A 24127-nucleotide genomic window follows, 5' to 3' on the forward strand; every position below is an offset into this window, starting at 1 on the left:
ATACATGAAATATCAGCCCTCTCCCCAGCTGGTAACCGAGCCGTTGGTCACCTTGCCAAAATTACCTACTGCGTTGACCTCTTTACTGGCACAGCCTACAGATCCTGAGTGATCTGAAAGTCAGCCCCATGGAGCAGGCTCACAACAAGGCAGCGCACGCAGCAGAGAACCTTGCAGTTCTGCTTTCGGGGCTTTCCTCACACTGAGGTTCTCCTGGGCTTTTAGGCTGGTATCACTGTGTGATTCACACAACAGCAGGTCAAATTGCCTTTTTCCAATGCCTTCGACAGAACAGAGTCAGGCCAAGCTCCCCGTGGGGAGTAAGGGTGGTGTCACTTTTGTAACCGTGTTTGTCTTCCCGATCCAATTTGCTGTGCAGTCAGATACTTGGTGGCACAAGGGAGGGACAGTGCTGGGCAGAGCTAATTGCCAAAGCCAGTGTGAGTGTGAGGTGGCCTTTTTCAGTGGCAATCACACCTAATTTCAGCGAAACTACGATGTGAGAAAATGCAGTAACACAAAGACAGGCTGAGAGCTGTGATGCTTAAGTAGAGAAGGACGGGCCAAGATAGGGATGGGAAGTAAAAGGTATTGCTTTCAATATGAGAGGCAAAGGCAAGGACATTTGTAGCACTGTTCTGCATATTGATGAGTGAAAATTATATTTTTGAAAGGTGGAGGAAAAGATATCACAGTAATTTTAATAAGAAGTGACTAAAGTCAGGCTGAGATATATTGCTCTGTGGGTAAGGAAGGATATTATTTGAAAGAAGACACACAGAAAGTATCTGCAAAATTTAGACATTGCCTGAATATGAGGACCTAGAGAAAGCAAGGTCTCAGTTAAAAACAATGTCCAAATAAATGTGTATAGGGGTGTGTGTGTAATTTATAGTATAGAATAGTAGACTGGAGAAGGAAGAGATGGGACTGGAGTAGAGAGTACAACCATGCACTAGTAGTTAAACTATTTCTGTATATGTGAAATTACCTGGAGACAAGATGAAGGAGAAGCGACCAAAAGAAAAAGCCTTCCCTTAGGAAGCTGAAGGAGGATACAGTGATAAAGCAATTAAGGAGGTAGAAGAAAGCACAAGAAGACCATCAGGGAAAACAGAAGGCAAAAGGACATCCATGTGCTTCAAAAATGGCTGACGTGCCAGAGAAGGTGGGAACTGCTCTGAGGATTGACAGAAACATGGTATTTAGAAAATGTGACGTACCGCTCTGATGCCTAAGGTATAGAAACTAGATTGGAGAGGGTTTAGGATGGATGTATAGGATTCCAAGTAATGAATTTAAACATTTGGTTTACTGACCTTGGGGATGAAAGACAAGAGGGAGATGGAGCAGATGAGGATGCTGGAGAGACAAATCAAGTCAGGAATGGGATGGGAAGAATTAAAGCAGGAGGATGGGAAGAAGGGTCTGTTCTGCTTGCTTGTGTCCTTTGGAAATTTGATTTATGGTTTCTAGCAGAGGCCAATATAAGGAAGACTGGTTGCAACTGCCTTTGCATGGCTATGATTTATGGTGTGACTGTAAACTATCACACACAAACATGCTTTAGTTCTTTTCTTCATTGAGATTTTCTCTCCCTGTGGGCTGTTTGTTTGTCTTCTCAGAGGTTTGCCACTGACGTGACAAACAGTGCTCTACAGAGGAGGAAGCTTTAGAAACACAGAAATTAGAGATGGAAAATTCCTCTGTAAAAGATCAGCTAGCCCACTGTGCTTGGTAGGCTACGGGAGAAACACTAGCATTGTGCTTACTTAAAATACCGCAAGAAGTCTCCTGGAGCAACTGCTCCACCAGGCAGTGGATCTTGCAGCCAAGCCATTGTAACAGTACTCATCCTCATCCTTTTGTCTCATTTCATCCTACTTTCTCCTTCCTCACAATAATAATGCTCTCACTTCTGCAAACCTAAATAGTTGTTCTCCCACGTTGCCTACTTTTCATAGCTTTGTGTCCTGCACGCCATGCACAGCTGTACTTAGCTCTTTCAGCTCCTATGACAGCGTCTCTAAATCAATCCTCATCACTTTTACTTTTTTAAAAAATTAATTCCTTTATGTTTGCTGATGTCTTTTTGATGAGACGATGTTCAGGACTGAATGCAGTATTCCAGGGGGTTTATGCTACAATACCACTAACAGAGGCCTTTGTTACAGTTTCTGTTTATGAACTCTACTATCCCATTGTTTTCTTGTTTCTGGTTTTTTTCCCCCTCCTGTCATCTCAAATTACAGGCATGTCTAATTTACTGTCTGCTCTCCTGCTATTTTAGGTCTCTTTCAGTGTTACAGCTTCTGAGAATCCTTCTTCCCAATGAATAGCTGTGATCTGAATTATTTTTCACCAGATGCAGTATAGCTGCATTTTCCCCTGTGGAATTACATTTTGTTTCCTGAATATCATTTGTACCAGAGCTTTGACTTGTAAAATTAATAGAATAATGTACCCTCAATCCCACAGCTTGGAGGTGTTACCCTCCCTTCCGCTCCCCTCCCCAAGATTGAAACCATAAAAATGAACACTGAAAGACAACTAAAGAAAAAATTAAACTTTTTTGTTCTTTTTGCAGGAGTCGTTTAAGCTTCATAGCATCACCAACACATGGAATTTTCTCACTACAGCCCCAAAAGAAAGGTGAACCACATTGTTAAATAATTTGCACAATGCCACTGAGGACTACCAGACTTGTCGTCCTCACTGTCTGAGCTGGGAGAGGAGGTTGCAGCTCCCAGCTTATCCCCAGCTCTCTGCCCCACACTCCTTGCTAGAATCTGCAAGGTAACTGCAAGCATAGCTACTTCCAAATCCTCTGCTGTCAAAATCATCCACTTTAGTTGAAGTCAAATTTTTCTCACTTGCTTGTGTGCCCTCTCTCTCTTTTTCATTGGACAGCTGGAGTGAATACATGCTCTCCCAGCAGAGGGAAAGGGAAAGAGATCTTTGGTGGATAGGATAAGAATAAACTGAAGGACGGTGAGCTCTTCACCTAGTTCAGCTGCAACCCTCAGCTCTTTGAAAATTAGTGCCAGAATTAGGGATGCTCTTCAGAAATGATGACTCTCCTCATTGGCCTGATCAGAGACCACACTTGTGGGTCTTTTCCCAGAACTCATTTCTGGGAAGCGCGTGATGCTGAAGACCTGTTGGATCACAGAGCCAAAGCAAAGGCGGTATGTTGTGGATTCATCCCATCATCAAGTGCATTATAAAGCAAACCAATAAAAGGTCACATCTGTTAGTCACAACTCTTGTGGTTTGGCTCTTATTGAACACCAGGCTGTGTGAGAGCAGGACGTGTGTGTGCTCAGGGCTGTCTTGCTATAGAGTGTGCTGCAGAGAGGATGTGTGGTGTTGAGGCAGAGTGTCAAAAACAAAATTAAGGCTGTAGCTCTTTTTTACATATCCATTTATTATACAAATGTCTGTAGTGACATCGTTGGTGTTGTCAATTTGCCGGCTTTTTGTTTTTCCGAGATGATGCTGTAGACTTGAACAAGGCCACAGAAGAGTCGACTCCTCTCACACAAAGCATTTGCACCATGTATTGGCTTCGGTGCCGAAAGCAGACGCCTGTAAATTATCACTTGTCTGTGTAAGGCAAGGAGCTTTCTTTGGAAACAGTATTCTTCTCTTTTTGCTCTAACCAAAGCTAAAAGGGAAAAGGGACCTATTAAAGGTCATTTTTCCCATCTGTCAATCTAAACATAACTCTTTTCTTTTCAGAGCCCTTTCACTGCAACCTTATTCCACTCAGGCAAGCTTTAAGGCAGGATTTACCTTACCTAACTTTGAAAGGTAGGTGTGTTTTGCGTAATCTCAGATAGCTAAAGTTAGGTAAAATGAATCCCACCTAAGTCTCTGCTGGGCTAATGTTTCTAATTGTCTGTCTTGCCTGCCCTTGCCACATATTAAAGCCTTCCCAGTACCTGTGCTCCTGCGTAAGATAACCGGGGGCCCTCACTGCCAATGACAAGGACTCTTTCCTTTCCACAGAAGCCTCACTCCTTCCTAATGAGGAAATCATAGAGGACCCCCCTTCTTCCCAGTGCCGTGGCAGGGATCTTTTCAGCTCTTTCCTCCCTTTTCTCCCACAAGCGGGAGTCCAGCCACACATCAGGATGGTCACAGTAAGTCTCTGTTGTACCCTCAGTGGTAGTTCTGAAGCTAGAACCACATGGGTATGGCGAACGGCTTCCCCCTTGTAAAACTGGAGATCCACAACTCTGCATGTGCAAGGATTTGTCCCACACCTGAAACGTATTGTCAAGTTTTGATTCATGAACATGTGAGTTAAAATTTGGGGAAAGATGCCAGCTTGTGTGCTGGGGTTTGGTTTTTTTTTTTTTTAGAAAACCTGAGAATTTCTCTCTGATGGAGCATGCCACGTCACCAGGTATGTCAGGTCACCATTCTCTTCACCTGCAAATTCCTTAGGATGTTTGCTGGCGCATGGAGAACAAACAGTTCAACTACAATAAATCACATTCTTGCTTCTGCAGCCAAACTACCCATAGTGGCAGTCGCTTCCAGGCTATATCATGAGCCACAGACTGAGACCACTGCTCAAACTCTACTTCAGCAATGTTGTCTCTAAAAAATTAGTAACTGTTGGCTTGAAAAGCAGCTGCAGAATGAATGACAATATGCACTTTTAATTGTTAGTAGATTAAGAGATGCACTAAAATTTTATGTGCTGAATAGGTGTCAACTCTCATCATGTGCCACATCAGTCTGGGACAGGAAACGTGTTTCTGTATGTGTTCGTATAGCTTGCAGTAAAGTCCTGTCTGCAGGCCCCAGGTACTGATTTCATGTTCATACCAGTAAATCCTATTTGTATAACCAGTAGTAGCAATGGGCAGCAGGGAATGTTCACAGGACCTCAGTGAGTCTTTGTTTTACACATCTAGAGATAGAAAAGGAGGAAGAGAGACATGAGAATATCTCTCCTACAAACACATACGGCAAGTGTTCTAACGTAAGCTTGCTACAGAAATCTACAGAACAACTTAAAAGTGTTACAGGATCTCAGCACGGGCTGATGGATTAACATACTGGTTCCAGAGTAGCACCAGCTTTTCTCAATTTAAGACCAGGTGCAACTCAGTTGTAAAGTTACGATTTGAGTTCTCTTTTAACAAGTGGTGCACTGGGTTACCAAGCATCAGGGGTACCACCCGTAAACTAATTCACAAAAGCCTCTTAAGCTGTTAAGAGAAAACGATCCTGTTTTACAGATTTGGTCCCTCTCCTTTAAGCACTTCAAAATGTCAGTGCTCTACATCAACGAGTAGCTCTCCAAAAATCTGAGTTACAGGTTTGACGCGATCACTGGCTGATTGCAACTAATTGTGGCTTTCTAATCTCCTCGAGGACCCCGAATTACGGTGAATTTTTTTTTTTCAGCAGTTTCCTGTCTGATACCTGCTGCAGACTGCGACAGCTGAAGAGAGCAAAACGGCCGGCAGAGCCTCGAACCCTGCGATCAAAATAAAGTAAGCCCTCTCTTTAAACGGCACGTCTGCCCTTCCCCCGCCCCGCACGTTTTATTGCCCACGACGACCCGGGTTCTTCATCTGGAGCTCGGTGCGAAGGCGAATCCCGCTCCCCGAGCCAGCCCGGCGGCAGCTCCGGCATTTCCCGCACCAGGTCCATCAGCCCGCGGCTGGGGAGGCGGCCGGGGCCAGGCCTCCGGAGCTCCTCCATCCTTCTCCCTTCCCCTCCTTTGGCTAAAGGTCAGGAGAACTCAAACTTCCTGACTGCGGCAGCAGGCAGGCATCCCCCGCTGCCCCCACCAGGCCGCCTTTTGTCCCTGCTGGGCGGAGCCAGCCAGAGGCAGCTTCTTTAAAAAAAAAAAAAAAGAAAACAACCCATAAAGGCTGCCGGCAGCCGGGAAGTGTAAACTCCCGGCCGGCCGGTGGCAAATTTGGCCGGATCGCGGCGCGGAGGGGCGAGCCCAGCCCCCGGCAGCCGCCCGTCCCCCCGCAGCCCGGCGCGGTCGGGCCGCCGCCCCCGCCGGGGAGGGTTGCGCGGCCGCGGGGCTTTTCGCGTCCGCCCCTGCCCGCGGAGCCGGCGGGGAGGGCGAAGGGGATGTTTCTCCGGGGGAGGCTTGCGGAAGGGAGCGGGCTGAGCCGGCTCCCCTCGCCCGGCGGTGCCTCTGAAGCCGAGAGCAGGCATAAAACCTGGGTAAGTTCTCCATTTAAAAAAAAATAAAAATAGTAAAAATAGACCCTCCGGCTCCGCAGCGCTGCCGAGTGAGTCATTTCCAAACCAGATGTCTCGGGCTGAGCCTTTTCCCCCCTCCCCGGGAGACGCAACAATTCCGAAACCGGGGATGAAGGGAGAGAGGGTTTTCTCCCCTCTTTCTCGAAATAAACCGGATTAGCACGTAGCCGCGGCAAAAGGAGACGACAGCCGTGAGTAGCAGGCTGCCCGCTTAAAAAAGTGGAGCTCCGTCCCTTTCCCCCTTCCCTCGGGCCTCTCCCCCGTGGGGATGCCACTCGCGTTTCCCTGACGAGCGCTCAGAGCCTCTCTGCCCCGGGAATATTTACAGGGCTTTCTATTTTCGTGGCCATAATCTGCTTTTTGGTTCCTTCAACTGCCAAACCCGCCCCGGCCACCTTCTCGGTGGGACATCAGCCACCGCCACGCATCGTGCCAGCGGTGACCCAGCCAACGCAGCCCCTGCCTCTCTGGCCTGAAAAGACTAGTCCAAAGCACAGCTATTTTTTTTCTTTTTTCTTCTGCCTTTTCCAGTCATATGATGATTCGTTCATGGAAGTGGGCTGTCTCAGCTGGAGGGATTTTTTTGTTTGTCAGCAGCAAGTGCTGAGCGTATTTATAGGCAATGCTGCAGTTTTGTGGTATGGAAGGTTTCAGTCACGCAGAACTCATTGGTACCTGGATCAGTGTGTAAGAGCCATTTACATCTTGCATATAGTGCTGTATGTGCACACCTATTTAATGTATATACCTGTAGATCTTATTTCACGGTGAGGCAGCGTGCACCGGGTGCAGAAGCTGATGTGTAGGCTACGTAGGTTTTTTTCTAAAACAGATGCCATGGTCCAACTGTGCAGTAGTCCCTAAGGGTATAGACAAATCAGCAGAGACAAGACCTTGTGCTCTCCTGATAAACCGACTTTCCTGAAACTAGGAAACCACCTAGCTAGGGGTAAAATCCTGCCCGCTGACCCCTGTGAAGAACTTTGCTAGCATTTTGGTGACAAAAAATGAACTATAGTTAAAAATAGGCGCAGTAAGTTATGCCATCTATTTTACAGCAGTGGGAAGGACGTTAGGTTTGGGAGCATGATCCGTGGTAGTAACCCAAATCTAACGGTATTTCTGTGTAGGTAAGTGGACAATCGTGATGTAAAAGCACTTGCATTTTTTTTTGCTGCCTAGATTCAATTTCTCTTATTAAAGCTATTTATATTTTTTACAGCCAAGAGAGACCATTGTGACTGATTGACCTGTCACATAGGGTGCAGAGTGCTGAGAGATTCCCGCAGAAGGTTTGCGACTTTTCTTTTAGCTGTAATGTGTAAGAGATTCATGAGCTTAAAAGTGCTACCAAAGTACTGAACTAAAAAGAGAAAATATGATTCTCCTGTGTTCCAAAACACAAGAAAAAGCAGGCTTCCCTTCCCAAGTAAATGAAAATTTCACAGTAATCTAAGACAATGTACGCTCTTGATACACAGTTCATAAACAACGTATGGCATTCTTGCTAAGATTTTAGTGCCATGGACTTCTATAACATATCGGAGGGAGGAAAATTCTTGGACTTGGACTGAAAAAAGCTGCTTCTTGGTGAAGCTAGGAAGATGGTTTTCCAGAGGTGGATTATTCTGTGGTTGTCTATGACAGGGGTGTCCTGAATCTCTCATTGAAATAGCTGTCAAGTCAGGTACGCTGCCTTGCACTGGGTTCTACGTGGATGGTACCTGCAAGTTGGCAGTGCCAAGGGTGGGAAGGGAAGCTCAAGCACACTCAAGCCCACATGGGACTCTTTTTAGCTATGTCAATTTAATAGCAGTATTTCCTCTGGCATTTTTACAGCAGAATTAAGGTGACAGTTTCACATTTGTCTTCAGCCTTCAAGATAAAATTCTTTGTAATTACTTTAATGCAGTGTGTTTATAGGCTGTCTGATGTCAGTTGAGGCCCTGATAAGACTTCCAACGTTCACTTTCAAAGTTCAGCTGAACACAGGTAGTGTTTACTGACTCCTGAATCCCTTTTGGAAGAATTTCAATTCCTTAAATTTCTAGCAACCAAAGACATAGAATAGGTGAGATATTTAACCTTTTATTGAGAAATAAGTAGATGTAGCTTTCATTCTTATGGAAAGAGTGGAGGAATGGGACTTGAATGCATCAGGGCTTAGAAGTAGCAGGCAAATAAGTACTAGAATCGTATCCTTTTTGTAACTCATTTTCAACAAGTTCAGTTTTCATATGTGACTTTTCTAGACGCCTGTAGTATTTGTGGGTTTTTTTCCCCATAATGTATGTCCTTTTGTACTCATTGTTTCTGCTGATGTGAATTCAAGCATAAATATATACTGACTAACTATGTGCTGGGTTCCAGGGCTTATTCAGTAGGGCATAACAACTCATTCTTACTACATGAGATGGGGCTAAGTGCAACTCAGAAGACGGAAGATTGCACCCAGCAAAAACCTGGTTATGCTAGAGCTGGCTGAGGGTGGGCTGTGATGTATAAGCAGGCTACTTAACTCCCATGTTTTGTAGCCCCAGGGTTAAAAATGGGGGGTAAACTTATGTTTTTAATAACAACAACAGGAATGTGGAAACAAAAAACAAACAAAAAGGAGTAAGTATGAAGTGCAAGAAAGCACAAAGATGATAATCATTCTAGTTGCAGCAGAAATAGTTCCTAAAGTAATTGTAGTTGTTGGCATTTTGTTTGATTTTGATGAAGTGTATCCTGCATGCTTTCTGATTAACGTTCCTGGAAAACTAAGCATGTCATTACATTTAGACTGATATGACTTTTTTACTTCTGAAACTGTGTTCTCACACCGCCCCCCCCCCCCGCCATGCTTCTGCCTGGCATCTTTAAGAAAGCATCCCTGTGGCTCTCCCTTATCTGTTCCCCTCTTGTAACTTTATGAATTAGTTTATGAATTTCACCACATTTGACCAAGGAAGGAAAGGTCTAAAAGGACAAAGTTTCTCTGAGCTTTGTGAAAATGTTTTTAGAGCCCATGCTGGAGGAAGGGCTCTTGTTGGGAGTTGTCCCCTCCTGTGTGTGTGAAATTCAGAAGGGAGCGTGATGCAAGAGAGGAGGACTGGTTTAGTTCTGCTGTTCATGTTAACTAGCAAATATGAACAGTTTACTTGTTGAGCAGCTATGGCTTTTATTCCTTTTAAATACAAGCCAACAGCTTCTCCATATGCTCAGCAAAACTGCTGTGATCTCTACAGACTGTTCAAGGTACGTTGTCGTTTGTTTTGAATGAGTTTATACACATATTTCCTGAATTTTGCAGCAGATGCTACTTGGGAGTTACTGGAAACAGGTTGAAGCTGCTGAGTTAGTTTCTGGGTTCGAAAACACATTTGTCAATTCAATGCAAAGGTCTTGTCTACAGCAAAAAGTTTGATAGCTTACTGATGTTTGTGTCATCCAAGTGATACATTCCTGGCCTGTTTTGCTCCAGGAAGGATGCATCTACTAGCGCATCTATTAAATGCTATTCCTGACAGTGGAAGGAAATAACTATTTAGGCATGTGTCATCTTTTTTTCTTGTTTTCATGCTATGGCTTGTTCCTATGTAGCTGTACTGATTAAAAGTCATTCCAGTAATCAACAGAGTTAAAGACTGGTAGGCCTGGGAATAACATAGGCCACCGAATTGGGTGCCTGACCTCCTTGGACTGCTACTTTCCTATTAAATCAGTTGCGGTTTTTAGAGTGTAACAGCTTGAGTAAAGCCTTGCTAATAGAATTGGAGACAAAGCAACAGTGATTTTAACTCTGCCGTCTGAGGTGAGCTATGTCTTGGTGGACGAAACTCAAAAGAGGGATACAGATGAGCTTGATGCTTAAAAAAATCCATGCTAGCTGCTGCGGATTGGGACAGCTCTGCACTGAGTTCATTTTGAAAGGATGGTTACTGTAGCTGTCATGGATACAACTTTATGGAATGCCTAAAAAACCCTAATGCTTTCAGTTAATCAGAAAATGCTGATATATCTCCACTTTTCCCCCTCTTATCCCTTCCTCCCCTCTATTGGATGGGGTTCTTTATTTAACCAAAGAGGTGAGTCTATTTTTTCAGTCCCAATCCAGTCCAACAGTTTTATGTTTCTGAAACTCCACTACGTTTTTGCTTCTTGCCTTTCATAGCTAGGATTTTGGTGTGGTAGTTGCTTATACAGGGAATACAATTTGTTTCAACCAGATTAAATCAGTTGTTTGTGCATCTAATTCAGATTTGTCTCTAGCTTCATACTGATCAGCTAAGTGATTCTAATGAGGTATTCTCCACCCAAGCATTTCAGAGTGTTTTGCAAACATGTGGCGCCTTTTAATAGCCATAACAATTTTCTCCATTTCTGTATGATGTGAGTCCAAAGAATTAAGTAATGTTTTTGAAATAGCACAGAAAACCTGTGGTAGGGAGCAAAATAACTTTGTTGTCTTAGATGCTACTACTATATTACAAAGTATTTATTTTTCTGTATGTTCCTGATCTCTTTTCACATTGAACTGGCTCGCTCTGTGCCATTACTGACTTCTTACACTTTTTTATGAGGAATTGTACTATCATGTATACAGATGTGAAACAGCAGTCTTACTTCTACCCGGCTGTCAACTCCAAAGGGGTTGCAGTGTTCTCTGAATTACAGAGATGCTTCTCAGACCATGGTGGGATATAAGCACAGGTTTTTCCCCCTCCTCTTCTCATACATTTCCTCTCACTCTAAGCAGAGTTTCACTTTGAGTTTCAGGTTTGCTTTAACCTCAGCAACTCAAAGCATAACTAAGTGGAAACCACTGAGTTTCTTTTCAACTGTTACACAGCTCTGCTATCAAAGCCAAGTAAGATCTGTTTGTGAATTTGTTTGAGATGTATTGTGAATAAAGGCATGATGTGGGTCCAGTTTGAAAAGGGAATATGCAAAAGATGGGGGAGGAAAGCAAGGATCCTGAGGTCTCATTTGTGGAGATGGGGAAGGTAAGATCTTCTTTTGAGTAGTCAAAGAGCAGCAGTAAAATTGTTGGATATATGGGTGCATACCAGAGTGTCAACAATTTGTTTTGAGAGGGCTGTTTTCCCATATTCTGTCGATGTTGCTTCTTCTACATACTTCAGCTCAATAATTAAATTCTATCAAGTGTAATTAAGGATAGGTGAGGCCAGCAGAACATCTCCAGACTATTTATGGGGCACCAAGTCGCTGCCTTCGTGGTGGGGTAGCCCAGCAAAAGAATAATAACTTAAAAAATTGACAGCTTTTGGTGTTGAGTCAGCTTTGGAAAGGAGAGGTAGATCAGACGAATCCTTGTTCTCTCCAGCTGTGCGGAAGAATTAGAAAAACTTCATTAGGTTTATCCTAGAGGGGTGTTTTTGTTTGGTGAAGGTGCGTGGTGCTGGGTAATGCGCTTCGGCTGGCTGAAGTCCTGCGTTCGCCGGCCGGCGTGTAACCCGCGCGGAGGGCTTGAGGAACGGCCTCGCGTTCTGCCGTGGGACGGCATCTGGGGCGCAGCTGAATGAGGTGCTGGTGGAATGCCGTCCTTCTTCCCACCTGGATCCTGCCCTTGCGCCGAGGAGCGGGGGCACGGCCCCTGCCTGCGCCTGTGGCCTGCGGTCCCTGATTGTAGCATCCCCAGGGTTTCCCCTTGCAAAATTTCTGAGCTGGTTTTGTCAGTGGGGTTTCGGAAACAAGTGGCGTGACTACGCGGGTAGATGAAGCTGTCTTTTTAAAGTCTGCAATGTGAACCGTTCCCGCTGAAGAGATTGTCAGACCTGCAGACTGGTCTTGCACGCTTCCATTCGCCTTGCTGAATTGGGAACGTCTCTTAGCGTGGGCCGTGCTCCTGGCGCGAGTGTGAGCACACCTGAGGATATACTGGTCCTCACGGGAGGGGCTGCTCACAAGAGAAAGTATCTGCACTTTTCCTTGGTGTTTCAGGGCTTGACTCAAACCATATTAAGACTAATATTTAGATTCCTGTTGGTTTTGATGGGCTGTGGCTTAAGCACTAAACTTTTCACAAGTCAGATTTCCAAGGGCATGAAGGCATGAAAGGATGAGGTATAGGAAGGAGCATGCCTCGAGATTGGACCCCAGAGCGCCTCCAAAATTTTTGACACTCTCAGTTTCAGTAACTTCTGACATATATCTAAGACACAGGCTTCTGATCAATGTTAACCAGAAGGGACCTTTGTTAGTTATTGAATAAATCTCAATTTGATCATCTTCTCTCCTTCTGAAAAGAAGGCCTTGTTTATTTTTAAGAAACTGAGCAATTGGGTGCTATAAGAGGAACTGAATATACTGTGAAATTAACAGTGGCAAATGCTGTCTGTGTTTTCTTAGAATATAAACTAAGTTCATGCATGTGCATGTGTAGTTGTGATGACCTAAAAGACTTGAAGTTACAGGTTGTGGGCTGCTTTCCCACTTCTCAGTACGGCTCTGTAGCAAATAAATGAGGGTGTTTTGTCAGAAATAGTGTCTTCAGATCTTGTCAGTTGAACTTGACTCAAGGATTTTGCCAATCACATATTTTGTTAAGGATTTACTGGGCTGGAAGGAGAATCTAGATGGTTCTCTGCATAGTTTTTGTGTCTGAGGTAGGATGAAACTGCTTATTATGAGACTGTAGGCCTAGTACAGTGGGAGATTTTTCTTAAGATTATGCTTCTTCCACACCCAGAATCATTAAAAAAAATTCTGGTCCATGTTGCAGTATCCAGTTTGTGTATTTTATGGTCATAGGTCATCAATGTCACGATTGCACAAAGCATATAAAGGAGAGGAAAATGGGCAAGTGGATATATTTCTTCATGAAGGGCCTGTGTTTTTACCACTAAAAAAGTTTAAATGGCAAAACGTCACTTATATCTGGATAACCCCTCATTGTCTGTTGCTCTGTTTCGGGAGGCCTGGGAAATGCTTGTTTGGATGAATTGAGGATCCTGGGATTCCTCCACTCTCCCTTCCCCCCCCTTGCCATCTGGCTTGAAGTTACTTTTTGACATGTGGCTTTTTGGTGTGAATTTGGTGTAAGTAGTGTTGGTGCAAGTTTTCCTCTAAGAAACAAAACCAGTTTTAGTTTTGCTGCCCCATCACTTCCATTAGCGCCTGTTGCTCTAAGTCTTGCAGAGAAGTCATCAGAGGAATTTAAAAAGGTCTGTTCTTTTGTTAAATCTCAGTTACCATGGGCTTTTTGTTTGTTTGGCCCAAGATTATTATGAAGATTCATAATTTGGAGGAATTGCTGCCAACTTTTTCTTTGGGTTATTCTTTCTTTAGGAGAGAGAGAGAGAGATATCTCTAGGTATATTGCCTGATCTTGCTTTTCCTCCAGACAGACATATTATGCTCTGTTGGGAGGGAAAGGTCTTTTCATGAAATGATTTTATAATGATTTCTCTGTTGGTTTTCATGGCTAACAGAAAACAAATAATAGAAAATTCCTAGCTTGATGACTGTAATGTTTTCATAAATGCCTGTATCTATGTGTGTTGGAAAAGGATTTGTCGCCATGCTTTATTGTTCTCTTTAAAGATTCAGATTAATCCTCAAAATGTTTACTCAGATGTGATGAATTACAAGTGGATGAAATTACATTGTTGTCGGATTGACTCATCGTCCTGCTTCGCTCCCGCCATGGAGACCATTGACTTCCAGCTCTGAAGAGTTTGCTCTCTCGGAGACCTGGGTTTTACACAGATGACGCGTCTCCCTTGTTAGAAATCTAGAGGGTTTTGATAACTGGCTTTTGAGATGATAATCAAGGATAAGAGGAGAAAAAAGGCCAGGGGGTAGGACAGCTGGAAGGGAAGGAAGAGCAATACCTATCTCTCTGACTTACGACAAGCTTCTTGCCAAAAAAGACGCACAGGGTCATTAAGTGAGATGAGGAGACCGGGGAATGTTTTAGGATATCAGCAGTTTGAAATGCCCTGATGCCACATAAAGCATTGCCCCAGCAGCTAAAGCATGTGGCAGTGAGAGATTATCTCGGTGTGGCTGTCTCTCTTATGCATTTGCTGCACTTCAGTTTCCAGGTCTTTGTGCCTTTTATAATCAACGGTGAGAGTGTTGCTTGGTGGCTAGAACACGCTGCACCCTGGTGTCTGCCTTCACTCTGTATAAAAGGGGAAAAATAATAATTGCTCCTCTGTAAAGCTTTTTCTAGTTCTGTGTTGATATATCAATAGGACTGTGATTATTAGACGTAGGTTTTATTTTGTAGCCTTCTAAAACACTTTAATCTTAGGAAGGGGAGACTGTGGATGTGAGGGAGTTTGGACTGAAGGCCTCTGGAAGGACAATGCCTGTTTCTGAATATTTCTGTGTAATTCTAGGAGAGTTTTCACGGCAAACTGAAGAGGGAAGTTGTTCCTTGCTGTACTCAGCATTTTGCTAAATGCTGTTCATTCCCAATAGCTAAAATAGCCTGAATACCATGAGGGCTTCTTACTAACCTATAACTATGTTAATTTCTTTCTTGTCACAAGGGTAGTTTCTCTCAGTAAAAAGCCAAAAAATGGCACGCTGCAGAGTGCACACCATGGACATTGCCAACAAACAGCTATCGCAAATTCCCTGCAAAAATGAGGCAGTATTTACAAGGGTGACTTGCTTTGGGGAAAACTATCAGTGGAAACTAGTTGCTGTGAGAGGAAAATCAAGTCTGATGGAAGTGTTTGGTTGAGTTTGGGTGCTTTGTTGTACCTTCAGGGGTACAGGATCTGCAAACTACTTGTGCCAAAAGTCCATTTTCTAGTAAATGCTCTGGTACTTCAAGCTTTATGAAACTCTGAAAATAGTTTAGATAGGCTGTGTGCATGGCGAGAGGATGGTCCTTCTCACAAATGTTGGCACTTTCAGTTCTGATAACATGAGGATCAGTTATGTTTGGATACCATTTGGTAGCTAGCCTGCCTTCAGAGTAACAGTTTGCTGTGCCTGCCATTTAACAGCTACCATTTTAGATAAGATAGGAGAGATTTGTATCTTTGAATCCTGAAGAAATGAACATAAGCCTCTGAATCTGGTCCTAAAGCTGAAGATCTTGTCTTAAATTCCTGATGAGAACCTGAATTAAGCTTCACTTGATAGTAACATGGGATTGCAGACTGGGCTTGGGGCAGGAAGGGGCAAGAGGGGTGTCTTATCTGCCCTTTGCAAACAAGGGCTTGTTATTATCTGTCTGGGTGAATTTAACAGAGATTAAGGAAAACAATGTGTATGCTTCTGTGAGCAGAAACAAGCACGTTCCCTTGGTAAGAAGTGTTCAGGAAATATGCCTGTGGGACCCTGTGTTATGCCATGGTTCTGCTGCTGTGGAATCAGTCTTGTAACTCCATAGCCCAAGCTCAGGAGAGACATTCCTGATTGTGGTGTTTTACCGCTTGCACAGAACGGGCCAAAGAATTTCCTACATGAACTTGAAATATATGGCTATTAAGGCACAGAGGTTGTTCTCCCGATTTACATTTCTGAATTTAAGCTTTCCCCTTGCAACTTAATCTGACTTGAATTAATATAAATGCAGCTTTATAAAATGATTTCATTGCTAGATAGAGAGATACTTCTACGCACTTACGGCACCTGGACTAGTGATAGGAGGAGGCTTGTGGGCTAGCACAAGCATCTTAACCACTGCTTTCTAGTTCTGTTAAATGCCTACAACTGATCTAAAGTAACAGTTGTATTACATTTTATAGCTCTCAAAAATATATGCTCTTTTCCCTGTGTAAAAAAATTGTTAAGCTAGACATTTTACTGCACTGCTGGGAGAAGTGAGCTGTCACTCAGCTCCTCATGCTGTCGGCTTTGGAACTTGGAGACGACAAACTTTGGCACAAGCACTTGTTCTGCAACAGAAACATCTGTTATACTTATGCTTTGTCTCCCAGACACCTTTTGGTATGTTGTGAGAAAAGCCTGCCCTCGACTCCCCAAGGTGCTGTAGCTTTTTTCCTCTGATGATTTCTGATGTGGTTACAATTGCCAATAGAGAAATTGCTGGTAGATTGAAAATGTGTGGGCAATGTCAAATGGACTGTTATTTCAAAATGCGCACAGAAGACCCTGCTGATTTGGTTGTATTAGTTTAAATTTATTCTTAATTTCTAAAAGTTATGACTTTTTTTTTTTTTTAATTTAAATTGTAACCAAACAGGTACAGGATCAACAGATTGCTGCCCTTTCAAGCAAGAACAGTCAAGGCTAAGCTCGTGTCATGAAAGACTCTCTGGGCTTTGTCATCTTTAAAGACAGCCAGGAGTTGTCTAAAGACAGAAAAAAAGTTGCACTTCTAGCCGTGTTCCAGTTCCACAAAGATCTGTGCAAACTGTATTTAGCTTGTAGGGGAATAACAAGCGTATTTATTTCTTGAATAGCACCAAGAATGATAGTTCCGTCTGTTTCAGTGCCTAAAAAATGAGGTGTTTTCTCCTTTAACTTCCTTGGCTGCGGGGCGCGCAGTGTCCGTGGCACAGCAAGGGCTTGCGAGAGCTTCGTGGTGGTCAATCAGAATCTGACAAGGCCATGCAGAGTCAGGGTAGCAAAGTGAGCTCAGCGTGAAATGGGGCTGGCCAGGTGGGGAGAAAGCTGTTCTCTTGCATGTAAAAGAGTTAGTTACGGTTTGGGGAGTGGAAAGAGTTTCCTGAAGCCGAGGACTAGTCAAATTAGAAGGGCTCTGCAGATACACGACATTTCTTTGGCTGATCATCTCTCTTTTCACCTCATGCTGAAGATGTAGTGGGAAAGAGAAGATTTTGCTTTACATCTTTTGCTTGTGGTTCAGTTACACAACTTTTTTGTTTGGGTTTTTTTTCCCCTCCTTTCTTCCACATCTCCATTCTCCAAACTGCCAACTACATCTACTGCTTGTATTCGTCTGAAGTGGGAAGATTTCGAAGTACAGAAGCTTTGCCAAAGGTTTTTTTTTGTGTGGTTTTTATCCACACTAACTTCTTCTATTTCTGTGGTTTACTTGGGGCTACATATTCATCTATATGGAGATGATGATCAGAGTGGAAAACACGGGCATTTCGTATTTGGCCTAGCAATTACTTCTCATTCTGTAGAAAACAAAACAAACAAAAATCCTGCTTACTCTTAAAATATCTGGTTGTCAGACCTTTTTTGCAGAAGCTCCCTATTGTATCCTTTTTGTAATGGGCTGATAACGAGTGGGTTTATTCCCTTGCACAACACTTCTCAAAAAAAAAAAAAAAAAAAAAAAAGCACTGTGTTTGTTTATCTTTTCTCTATTGTTCATCTTTTGCTCCTTTCTGGTGAAATAGTTTTCTTTTGTCTTTCTCCAGTGTCTACTATTTTATACATGCTGAATGGCTAACTGTATTTAAAGATATTTGTAAAGTGCCTCTGGCAGAAGAGTTTAGGCACCTCTGTTGCATCTCTGCTAATTGAAATGGAAAGAGAGACCATGCTTGTGTTTCTGGCTGGCTGTGTTGGGTCATTATTTAAGGGGCAAGATGGGAAAGGGGGCTGCTGTTGAAGAAGATTTGCACAAATTTGCTGTTAACAGGCTAGGATATTTTCTCCCCTTCCTTCTCTGTCTCGCCCTTTTCCTTTCTTTTTGCTTTGTGGGACTGCTTCAGTTCCTTCATCATCTTGCAATGCGTGTCCGTGTCACAACCTGACGCTGCAGCGAACTGCTAGTCCAAGGCTGACCCTTTGCTTTTGCTGCAGGCTGACTCCTCGGGTTTGAAGACTTGTTGACACCACTGAGATTGACGCTTGGACCTTCAAGAGAAGAGATTTTCTGACGGCCCTGCTCCACTCCACCTGACCCTATGACCGGAGGCTTTACCGTAGCTCCGTCCTTCGGTCTCCAGCTCCTCAAGATGGGTTCGTTCAGAAGGCCCCGACCTCGCTTCATGAGCTCCCCGGTCCTTAGTGACCTCCCGCGGTTCCAGGCAGCCCGGCAGGCTCTGCAGCTCAGCTCCAACTCTGCCTGGAACAGGTGAGCAGGACTGACCCTGGCTGAGCCCTCACCCCGCAGCAGCCCCGCGTCTGTCCCATCCTTGTGCTTCAGACCGTTTACGGCTAAGCTTATCCCTTTGTAAGCACACATGAATTTTTAGCATGCCCGAGCTTTGCCGGCATTCAAAGCCTCCGTGGAGGTGAAAAAATTAGACCTCGTAGTGCTCAGCCTGATTTTTGGCCAACATTGTTCAGAGGTACTGTCTTGAAGTAAAGCAGAATTGCTCTTTGTTAACAGCTGCACCTTCTAAGTACCATTTAGGAAAACACATTTCTAGTACTGTAACAAAGGCCAGTTTCTTAATGCACAGCAGGCATTTATTTGCATATTATGAAGCTCTTACCACAGTCAAGTTCCTCTGACAACTGCTAAGCTTGTGGCTGCTACCAGTATTTCCTATTGACAGCCCAATCCTGTCTACAGTGTGTGTCATGCAGCAATGGCAACTGGAAAAACAACGTGTAGGATGAAGAGTGAGATGTCCTGATCCGATCTAACGGTCTGCTGCTATCAAAAGCGGGTATTCCCACATTCCATTCTGCCACCTTGCACCAGCTCCATGCTCTGCAGACCCCTTTCTCTTGCTGACCTAGCTCAGCTTACTAATGTCACATGAAAGTAGCCTGGCAAAAACATGGCAGTCTTGTGCCAGGATAGTGAACTGTGGTCCATGAAGCCGTGCAGATGCCATAACTGGCCCACCAAAGGGAATACCCTTTAAGCGAAAGGCACCTCCTGTTGTTAGCCATGGCAAGCCTTTAGACCTGCTAAACCATCTTGTATGCAGTCACTTGATGACTTCCTCTGTGCTGGTGAGAGAAGTATGAGTTAGAAGATCCTCCAAGAGCACCTTACGAGCATTAACGGGGCTTAAAGTTGGGTCTGACTGCCATGATGCTGGCTGCAGAACATCTTGCAGCACAGCCAGGTCCTGCTAGCGTCCCTGCAGAATGCAATGTGATGTGTTTGGCAGATAGTGCCAAAAATCTATGTCTGCTCATAGCAACTAGCCTGCAGCACACAGCAGAGATCCCCAGAACAGTCGTGTTAAAGAGGTACCTGGTGTGAATGTGTTCTTTGTGAACAGTGTCCCTGTCACAACTTTCCCTCGCTTACTCTAACTTGAGGTTGGTTCTGCTCTGTCTCCCATGGGAGATGTAGGTAAATAAGTGATGATTTCCAGGGCAGAAAAAATGGAAGAATTTAAGTGCGATTAACCTCTCCACCCCATTATAACCCCTCAGGTTTTGGGGGCTAGCTCACATTGCTCTCTGTGTTAAATCATACTGGTGGCTTTTATTTATGGATGTTGTACTGTCTCGTTTCTTTTTTTGGCAGTGTTCAAACAGCAGTGATAAATGTGTTCAAAGGGGGAGGCTTGCAGAACAATGAACTTTATACCCTCAATGAAAATATCAGGTAGGTTGCTGAAATGCATCAAAAGGGGTTTTTGTTGCTGCTTGTTTGGCGTTTGCTTGGTTTTGTTCCCCTACAGAACTGCAGTTAGAGGATATTGGTGGGAGGAGCAGGGATTGAAGCAAACTTAAGCACAGCTTTGGGGTTTCGGACTAACTTGCTTCTTTTTTGCTGTTGGGTGGAGTGAATGGCATGGAACACTTGGGTAGTATTTCTCTGACTTTTGTGGATGTGTAGCTTTGACAAGGACAGGATGTGTATTGACTTGGATTATAAGGATTTTGTCCCCTCCTAGGGAGTTTACCTCTTCTGGCTGTTTTTTACACATTTTTATCAGGGAATTTGTGATGGTAATAATATCTCTTTTCTAAACCCATGGAGTTTCTCAGAACCATGGAGTGTTTAAAATGAAAGCAAAACGCAGCATTTCATTTAAAAGCTTAATCTTCACATGATATTTGCAGACCAAGACCTGAAAATACGAACCCTGAAGATAAAAAACCTAAAAGCCTAACAAACATTTTCTAACACTGATGCTAGTGGTGATTAAAAGTATCATTTTTTTAAGCACGTTTCATGATTATCTGTGGTTGCATTCTGATTATTTGGAAAGTTGGTTAGCGATAGGACTGTAGAGTAGATAAAGAACAATTTATTCTTGCCTTGGTTCCAAGCGTTGCTAAGAGGAGTATTGTCAGACCTCATGGATGTAGTTCCTCCTCCCTCTCTCTTTCCCACTACATCCATATTCATTCATCATGAATGCTGTCATATAGGTCTCTGCTTCTCCTTTTATACAACCCCCCCACTATCCCTATTGCATTTTTCCCGAGCGCCAAGATTCAGATGGCAATTTGGGCTAAGCATGTACTACACAGCAGTCTAAACTACCCCTTTCTCTACTTTCAAAATAAATGCTGCTTGCAGGGCACAAGACTCTGTCCTACTTGGTCTGGTCCCAAAGGTGAAAGTTGAATATAATTCCTTTTGAGAGCTAAGTGAGGGCAGTGTCTCATGCTTTAACAGTATTTTAGTGTGCTCAGGTCAGAAGTCCTCAAGTTAAGTTTAAATCCTTGGAGCAGTCTTAATTCTCCATGGGACAAGTATTCCAGTGCAAGCCGGTGCTCCTTCCCACCCTTGAGAAAAGGCAGTACGCTGGGCAGAATAGCTGTGTTGCCTGGGCTTGGTAGCGGCTGGACCATGCTCTCTTCATGGTGGTTTCTGAAGTGGATCTAGGGTGTTGACAGCCAGGTGAAGAGCAGGAAAGTCTTTGTGAATCGTGTGTGCCTTGTAAGCAGTGCTGGCAGTGGGAGGGGAGACGTCCTCTTCCACGGACAGGCGCTCCCGGGCAGCACTTGGAAGGGCTCACCTTGAAATACATGATTAATGTTCCTGCAGGTGCCCTGAGCATTGGTTACATCTCCAAATGTCATTCTCTAAATAGGCCACTAACATTCAAGTACCTCATTAATGCCCGTCCAAGGGGCAAAGTGCGTGCATCTGTGTGTACGTTTGTATGCACGCCTGCAGCCTCGCACCTCTGGCTCTCGCTGTAGCTCCCAACACGATGTTAGCTCTGTGTGCGCGAGGTGAATCTCTAGCTTGGCTCTGGGCAGAAAGCCAGGCCTGTCAGATGGCCAACTATTGTGTGCCATTAGGTTGATCTGGTGTGTTTTCCTTGTTTGTAGTTCTCCATTCAGCTCCATGGTGGAAGTTAGTAAATGCACTGATTTAAGAGACTCACAGATTCTGCACAGCACTTAGTTATTTCACAGTGCGAAACACAGGAGAGTTTTCAAGTAGGGATAGTAATGACAGGACCAGGAGATGAGCAGGTGGTAACATTTTGCTCTGGATTGCTGCCGCCAAGTTTTTATCTTGCTGTGATTTGATATCATCTCACTGGCTACTTTTTTTTTTTTTTTTTTTTTTTTTTTTTTTTTTTTTTTTAACTGCTGTGCAAGTCAGTTGTCGCAGCAAGAGGAAATGTGAGAAATGCCATTGGGAGATGGGATTTCAGAAGCAGGAGGTGACCTGGCTGTGACTAGGAGGAGACCCCGTCCCTTGGGTTCTCTCTAGGGTGCAAGCCTCTGGTTGCTGGTCTACCTGCGTGAAGTGAAGTCCTGCCGTGGGCTTGTCAATCAGCTGGTGGAGAGCCCCTTGGATTCTGCTGAAGTCGGTGGGAGAGCTTCTGGAAAACAGGCCCCCAAAGACTTAGCTGGTTTATCCATCTCATAGAAATAGAAATGTGCTTTGAGATGGGCAGGGTGAATATAACCGCTCTGAGAGAGAAAGAGTAAAGGCATTTGGGCATGTGAATAAATGTAGAAGTGTTACAAAATAGTTAGGAAGGAAGGTTGCTGTCAAAATCAACTTTCAGCAAAAATTAGGAAAAAAAATGGTGTAGTTTGTTAGTAAGAACCCAGCCTGAGAACTGGATGGTCCCTGATTCAAATGCCATTTTCGAGCACTCTTGATTATACTTCACGTTGGTGAACAGCAAAACTCTTAGAACAGAAAAAAATTGCAATGTTTTGCAGTGGAAAGTGTTGAGCGCCTTTTAAATTTTAGGCAGAATTTACCGCTACAGAATTTATGCTCACAGTCACTGAAAGCTGAAAGTGCAAATGCTCTGAACTTTGAGTTCTTTTTTTCAATGCTGCTTCTGATGTAAAACAATCCTGATTTTTATATTCAAGTTTTGAAATGGCAATATGTATTAGAATTTAAAACTTATATCACAGTCCAATTTAAAATCCAACAGTTTTTATCAGAAATACTTGTTTAGAGTGGCTTCTGCTGGCATGTATTTAAAACACCTCTTGTTAAATTTCTAGAATTTCTTTCTTGAAAAATAAGCTTGTTTGTTTGTTTTTAAATGCGGTAGTCATGGGGAAGCTGCAGCTTCTGCTTGTGTGTTTACTTCATTGCTCCTCACCTTATCCTCCCACCTTCTACTTCCAAGAGGAAATGAAGTGCAGCATTAGGGAGATATGCTATTTTCAGTGAAATGAAAAGCATCTTGGTTTAAACAAAAAACAGAAAAAATGATGAATTTCAAACTAAATAACTTAAAATTGTCTCCCCAACTTTCTGTGCATTCAGGGGGGTAATTTTTTTTTTTTTTTTCTTGTTCTAAGTGTATGGCTTATAAATAGAAGACTTCAGGGAAACTGTTTCATTCCTTCATAATTTGAGAATAGCCTTTGTGGGCATTTGTAGAATATACATCTAAATGTAAAAGAAATCTAACTGTGGCCAAAACGACACAGTCACATATACTCACGTATCTTTGGTATGACTGGTAGTAAAGTGCGGCTATACCTGTAAGAAATGACCAGCAATGGCTGTTACTTCATGGCTGCATTCCTTCTGTCTACAGACGGCTGCTGAAGAGTGAACTTGGATCCTTCATCACAGATTACTTCCAGGTATTACATGATTTGCTTGCTTTCTTTTGAGGTTTGCTCTCTTCAGCTTTTTAGCCTATGAAAAAATTAGGACCCCTTTTTACATGCACGTAGCCTACTAGTTTCGTTTTTGTTTTGCTACAGAAGATGATGGAGGTATGGACGTTTTTAATGTGGGCCATATAGCCTTGGGAGTAATCATATTTATGGGTGTATGTGCTAAATTAAGGATAATCTTCCTTTATGCTTAAGAAAGGCTGCTAGTAGCCTGCCAAGGTCAAGAAGGAATTCATCACTTGAACTTTTTAGAGAAGATGGGTTACCTTTTCGTAGTTTTTTTCACCCTTTTTCTCTAGTACAGAGAATTCGGGAGTAGGTTTTCTGCAACAGGGGCCAGCAAAGGGGAAGAGAAAAGATAATGGCTGTCTGTTTTGGGGGGGTGGAGGGGGCAGGGAAGGAAGTCCCTATCAGCAGGAAATCAACCTGGGTACTGTTTGCCTTTTAGTCCCACAAATGCAACCTGTGAAGAAGAGAAAGATGAAGGATGAGGGAAGACCTGATCAATCACAAATGTGAATAACTGTTATTGCCTTTTACTGATACTGTCCAGATAGACAGAGGTTCCAATGTAACCACATGAAAGTGTGTTGGATGATTTTGAGAGAGCGCTGATGGTTTTCAGTGTTGTAAGTTGTTCCAGTGTAGTGTTGATTCAAAAAAGGAGGAGGCTGCTGAAAACAAGAGGGTTTTCTTCCCTTTGAGTAAGAGAGAGAGAGAGGAAAAAAAACAAAACCGTTTCAGTACTTTCTGAAGCGGCTGATGCTGCTGTGTACTGTGCTAACAGCTTAGAAAGGGGAAGAAAAAGACCAGTGTTGTTTCCTATCAGTATTAGATTACATGACTTAAAAAAAAATTCCCCATGCTGTGCTACCAAGTGAGAAGCAAACTCCTGCCCCAGGGGTAGTTCTGTTTCACTTCTTTAGACTCTGCACAAGTCGTTTACTGGAAAGAGGCAGCTGCTGGCGCTGAATGGCAGGATGGTTCCTAGACC

The 24127-nt window shown here is 43.5% G+C and overlaps 1 protein-coding gene across 2 annotated transcripts in view; it reads left to right on the plus strand.

Moving 5' to 3' along the window:
- Window positions 1-5755: 5755 nt before the first annotated feature.
- Window positions 5756-24127, plus strand: part of PRR5L (proline rich 5 like) — a 44211-nt gene continuing 25839 nt past the window's right edge. Inside the window, exons 1-4 of one of the 2 annotated variants that reach the window (XM_075030934.1) lie at window positions 5756-6204; window positions 17956-18229; window positions 19589-19669; window positions 23049-23097. In XM_075030934.1, the coding sequence (XP_074887035.1) occupies window positions 18060-18229; window positions 19589-19669; window positions 23049-23097 (300 nt within the window). In that variant the 5' untranslated portion in view covers window positions 5756-6204; window positions 17956-18059. Of the gene's footprint in view, window positions 6205-17955; window positions 18230-19588; window positions 19670-23048; window positions 23098-24127 lie in introns of those variants that run through there. The other variant, XM_075030935.1, reaches the window with a different exon arrangement.

Source organism: Buteo buteo, chromosome 6 (assembly GCF_964188355.1).
Source record: "Buteo buteo chromosome 6, bButBut1.hap1.1, whole genome shotgun sequence".
Classification (NCBI taxonomy): domain Eukaryota; kingdom Metazoa; phylum Chordata; class Aves; order Accipitriformes; family Accipitridae; genus Buteo; species Buteo buteo.